The sequence below is a fragment of the Mustelus asterias genome, chromosome 4, assembly GCF_964213995.1.
Source record: "Mustelus asterias chromosome 4, sMusAst1.hap1.1, whole genome shotgun sequence".
In the NCBI taxonomy this organism is placed as follows: domain Eukaryota; kingdom Metazoa; phylum Chordata; class Chondrichthyes; order Carcharhiniformes; family Triakidae; genus Mustelus; species Mustelus asterias.
The window spans coordinates 58010496-58016495 of NC_135804.1; the positions used below are offsets into that span (position 1 = coordinate 58010496).

The 6000-nt window shown below is 44.8% G+C and overlaps 1 protein-coding gene across 1 annotated transcript in view; it reads right to left on the minus strand.

Moving 5' to 3' along the window:
- Positions 1–5399, minus strand: part of LOC144493112 (sperm microtubule inner protein 8-like) — a 35286-nt gene extending 29887 nt beyond the window's left edge. The window contains exons 1-2 of the mRNA XM_078212014.1: positions 5210–5399; positions 2839–2900 (exon numbers count right to left, since the gene is read on the minus strand). Of these exons, the coding sequence (XP_078068140.1) occupies positions 2839–2900; positions 5210–5399 (252 nt within the window). The remainder of the gene's footprint in view (positions 1–2838; positions 2901–5209) is intronic.
- Positions 5400–6000: the final 601 nt, after the last annotated feature.

Genomic DNA, 6000 nt, shown 5'->3' on the forward strand with positions numbered 1-6000 from the left:
GTTAAATTGCCCCTTAGTGTCCCAAAATGTGTGGTTTAGGGGAATTAATAGGGTAAATATGTGGGGTTACGGGGATAGGGTCTGGGTGGAATGCTTTGTCAGAGAGTCGGTGCAAATTCGATGAGCTGAATGGCCTCCTTCTGTACTGTAGAGATTTTATGAAAGTGCCGATATGACCAAATGCTATGAGTGAAGCACAAGGAGCTCTCACTCTTACTCTCATTAAATGTCAGCTATGGCTCAGTGGAAGCACTGTTGCCTTAGGGCAGGAGGCTACGGGTTTAGATCCCACCACAGCACAATTGAGGGAGTGCAGTGCACTGTTGGAGGTACCTTCTTTGAGATGGCCATGTCTGCCCTCAGATGAATATCTCAAGATCCCACAGCACTATTCTGAAGGAGAGCAAGGAAACTGTCTCTAGTGTTCTGACCGATATTTAGATATATCCTTAAACAAATATCATTAAAATGCATTATTTGGTCATTATCACATTGCTGTTTGTTGGAATGTGCTGTGCACAAATTAGCTGGGCTTTTTCTATATTACAACAGAACTTAATTTGTTATAAAGTGCTTTGCAATGTCCTGAGGTTCTGAACAGTGGCAGAAACAGAGACAAGAAATTATTTCAAAAGGAAACAGAGACAAGAAATTATTTCAAAAGGAAACTGAATTCCTGAAGTCCAAAGATGTGCGGGTTAGGTTGATTGGCCAAATTAAAAATTGCCCCTTCGAGTCCTGAGATGTGTAGGTTAGAGGGATTAGTGGGTAAATATGTGGGGGTAGGGCCTGGGTGGGATTGTGGTCGGTGCAGACTCGATGGGCCGAATGGCCTCCTTCTGCACTGTAGGGTTTCTATGATTCTATGATTCTATGAATTGGCATTTGAAGGAAATAAATTCATAGCGTTACAAGGGGTAGAGTGGGGAATGGAACTATTTGTAACAGATGGAGTTATTACTGCACAGAGGGAGGCCATTAAGCCCATCAACTCCATGTGATTCTTGGTAGAGCAATCCCATTTGGCCCATCAACTCTATCCCAGTTCTCTATCCAGCAATCTAATCAGTTCCATCCTCCGCTCTATTCCTTGTAACATTATAAATTAATTTCCCTCAAGTGCCAAACCAGTTTCCTTTTGAAATTATTCATTGTCTCTGTTTCCACCATCCTCATAGATAGAGAGATCCAACTCATTATCACTTGCTTTGTAAAAACGTACTTCCTCACATCCCTCTCTTCCCCAAACCTGAAATCTGCATCTCTAGTCCTTGTAGAACTACAATGTCATACCCACCATGACTAAACCTGTCATAATCTTCTACAACCCAATCAAACCTCCCCTCAATCTCCTTTGCTCCATGGAGAACAATCCCAGCTTCTCCAACCTAACCTCGTAGCTAAAATCTCTACTCCCAGGAACAATTCTGTTAGTATCTTTTTCACTCTATCAGGGTCCTCACATCCTTCCTAAAGTGTAGTGACCAGAACTTGACATACTACTCTGAATCTCGGGGAATACAAAAGGATTGCAATCAGAGTAATTTGGTGGTGGTTACTTTACATTTGATTAACAAACTGAGAATTGCTATTGTCCAATAATTATAGCCCTTTTGATGGTTTAGTTGTTGTATACTTGAGTTTTGACCCATGTAAGAAAATGACCCATTTGTTTGTGCTAAAATTTCACAGCTATTTTCTTTGGAACTCGACAAAGAACAAAGAACAAAGAACAATACAGCACAGGAACAGGCCCTTCGGCCCTCCAAGCCCGCGCCGCTCCCCGGTCCAGGATTGAATCCTGAATCCAGGATCCCCGCCCAATTTTCCAGCCTATCTACATCCTAATATCCTATCCACCGAGCTGTCCCTCACAGCTACGATGCTTTGTTCATCACAACCTATTAACTCACCCCCACCCCCCCATTCCAGACCATGTGATCTCCAGGGAGAGGCGAAAACCCAGAGTGAAAACCCCAGGGCCAATATGGGGAAAAAAAACTCTGGGAAATTCCTCTCCGACCCCCTGTGGCGATCGAAACGAGTCCAGGAGATCACACTGGCCCTGATCAGAAAATGCTTCCCAACCCTATTCATTTCCACTTCTGCTTTACGAACACCATCTGAATTCCCTGCCCCCGAGACAGGTTCCCAACTATCCGCAGTCTCGCTCTGTACTGGCACCAGCAAGATGATCATAGAATGAAGCCTTGAAACGAGAAACAAAGAACAATTAGCCCGCGCCGCTCCCTGGTCCAAACTAGACCACTCTTTTGTATCCCTCCATTCCCACTCCGTTCATATAGCTGTCTAGATAAGTCTTAAACATTCCCAGTGAGTCCGCCTCCACCACCTTGCCCGGCACAACATTCCAGGCCCCCACGACCCTCTGTGTAAAATATGTCCTTCTGATATCTGTGTTAAACCTCCCCCCCTTCACCTTGAACCTATGACCCCTCGTGAACGTCACCACCGACCCGGGGAAAAGCTTCCCACCGTTCACCCTATCTATGCCTTTCATAATTTTATACACCTCTATTAAGTCTCCCCTCATCCTCCGTCTTTCCAAGGAGAACAACCCCAGTTTCCCCAATCTCTCCTCATAACCAAGCCCCTCCATACCAGGCAACATCCTGGTAAACCTCCTCTGTCGACGTTATGTGTCTTGTGTGAGTCTCTATTTCCAATCTGTAGATTAGCTTGATCCTGTCACCAATTTGGACAGCTTGGGCTTGGTCCGTGATTGATCTGTACAGTCTTCATGATTAACTATTGCTACCTTACTTCTACTCAACATGGATTCAAAATCAACATGGATTCAAAATGAAAATCACTCACCAGTGCTGCATGAGCTTGTTTGGGATGGTCAAATAGGGTAAAGGAAGTATTTGTGAAATCATCTAAAAAAACAAAGAGTAGAAATATCAATGCAGTGCAGAAATCTACACTAAGAATGCATCTTCAACAGCTACAAAGCATATTCTGTGGCTTCTTATTATGTGAGAACTGCTTGCAATGAGACAGGCACAGTGAAAGGAGTGAATCAAGCTTCAGATCACTCTGGACATGACCTCACTCTCTGCCAATTTAAACCACAGTGAGATGGTGTCACATCTAGGGGCTTTGGTGCATTTGAGTTATACTTCCACTCTGCAAGAATGCACACCCACATCTATTAACGTTATACTTAAAGTTTATGTGGCATCTTGGGTGCTCACTCTACGATTGGGGGATTAGAGTAAGTTTGCTGTTGTTTTCTATATTTTGTCTTATGTTTCATCAAGCTAAATCTTAACATGTATATAACTTTTAGACAATTTACATTGTGCTCACAGCGTACTGACCTCTTCAAATCCAAACAGCTGAGGACTTTCCTTGACCTGTATTTGGACAAGGGTTTTGCCTAGGAGTGCAGACGCATAAGTTTCCAAGTTTAAATTTCCAACAATCTTCATATTTTGTCACATTACTTACAGAAGACTGTTTTATGTCTTCTAGGCTTTTGAAAAACAGAACTGTATTTATGGCCAATTTCTGCTTCATGAAGAGTGTTAAGTCCCTTCCACTTCTAGCATCTGTTGCCAATGCCAAGCTATTCTGAAGCAAATACAGCACAGATCAAACACAGATCTCTGTTTTCTGCACCAGCTGCCCTTGAGGCTGATCACATGCATCAAAATCACAGGTTTTGCTCAATGCAGCGACTCTGCAGCAACCAGACATACAGCACCCTTTAAAGTACAGTGCAAGGTGGCGTTATTCCTATCTGTCTGGGCTGTATTAAAAACAGAAAATACTAGAAAAACTCTGGCAGCATCTGTGAAGAGAGAGACAAAGTTAATCCCTCGAGTCCTTCCCTCTCTTACTCCATGGAGAACAATCCCAGCTTCTCCAACCTAACCTCGTAGCACCCTTTTTCCTAAAGTATCTCCTCACTGTGTTCTCACAAAACCCCTTGCTCCCTCTTTTGTAATCTCTACATTTCCCTCCTGAGAATGCTGTCCTCCTCTCCTTCTCCAGTCGCTACATCTTCAGATGTTTCTCCTTCCCCGATTCCCCCTTACTGCTTCCTCCCTTCTCCATCCCACTTTCCCATCTTTCTCCCTCTCAGCTTTCCAGGCTTGCCAAGTGTGACCAAATGCATTCCTGGAAGTTTCATTACATGACTTGCCCCATACTCCAACCATTAGTCGGCCAACACATCCATCCTTCCTATGTCAACTGGAAAGCAAAAACACTCATTACCCAAATGGATAATGTCAATATTGTCAATATTTTTATATCTGGTTCAGAGAAATGTTCAAAGAATATAACAAAAAACTTAATTCTTAAAAAATATCCCTATAATTTTTCTCATTGCCCACAGCAGTGCCCCGGAGGTTGATCTTCAACTCTTGGAGAGGTGGATAAGGTGGTTAAGAAGGCATATAGGATTCTTGCCTTTATTAGGCGAGGCATAGGATATAAGAGCAAGGAAGTTATTATGGAGCTGTCTAAACCCATTCATTCGGTCATAGCTAGAGTTCAGTGTGCAATTTAGATTGCCACGCTGTAGGAAGGATGTGATTGCACTAGAGAGGGTATTGCCTGGGCTGGAGCATTTCCGCTATGAAGAGAGGCTGGTTAGGCTGGGGTTGTTTTCCTTAGAGCACAGAAGATTGAAGGGGAGACCTGACTCAGGTGTACACAATTCTGAGGAGCACAGATAAGGTAGATCAAGAGGAGATTTTCCCCTAAGTAGAGGGGTCAATAAGCAGACGGCACAGATTTATGATGAGGGGCTGGAGATTTAGAGAATTTGAGGAAAAGCTTTTTCACCTAGAGGGTGGTGGGAATCTGCAACTCACTGCCTGAAAGGATGGCAGAAATGGGAACCCTCACAACATTTAAGTCAGTATTTAGTAGAGCACTTGAACCAACATAGCATACATGGCTATGGACCAAGTGGTGGAAAATGGGATTAGGATAGGTGCTTGATGGCTGGCACAAACGTGATGGGCCGAAAAGCCTCTTTTTGTGCTGTAAAACTCTATGGAGACCCCAGGTTAATCCTGGGTGGGTTGGCAACCTTACCTAAGCTCTCCCTCCTTCTCCTCTCTTCCCCCTTTCCTTCTCCCTTCCCTCCCCTACGCACACCTTCCTTCTTTCCTCTCTCTCTCTCTCCTGTCTCTGGGCTGTGCCTCTCCCCTCTGGCTCCAGCCTCTGTTACCTGTGTTGCAGGTGGTTGTGGTCCGGCAGTGCTCGCCCGGCAGTTTTCCCATCTCATCGTCCATTTGCATGCGGCGGATGGTGGGCAAGTCAGGCCGGTACAGGCCCGTTTTCCGGGCGGCCAGACTGACCCGCCAAGGCGGCGTCGGCGCCCCCGGCCCCTCGTACACGCGTCCCTCCTTTTTATGCATCTGGCTGCACGGCCGTGTCCAGGCTCTGAGCCCAGCACCGACTCCCTCATCAGCCACACTTAGCTGCTGTCTCCAAGGAGCATCACAGTTACTTAGCAACCCAATAGTTCTCACTGTTACCTAGTTAGTGACCCTGTTCATTTAACAGGCAGCCTAGAATCTGAATTTCTCAACTCAAAACAGTATCTAACTTTTTCAATTAGTAGCTGGTTCAACATATTTTTATATTTAATTTCACCAGTTAGTAATCAACTCTCTAGCAGTGCCTTCCAAACCCGTGGCCTCTACTATCTAAAGGCAGTATATACATGGCAAAACCACATCAGCAAGTTCCCCTCCAAGCCACATGCATCCTGACTTGAAACTATATCGCCGTTCCTTCACTGTGGCTGGGTCAAAATCCTGTAACTCTCTTCCTAACAGCACTGTACCTACACCATATGGACCGTAGTGGTTCAAGGAAGTGGCTCACCAACATCATCTCAAGGGCAACTGAGGATTGGCAACAAATGCTGGCCATGCCAGCGTCACCCACATTCCGTGAATGTCTAAATACATCTAATTGGTCTCAAAAGAGACAGACACAAACAAAAAGACTCAG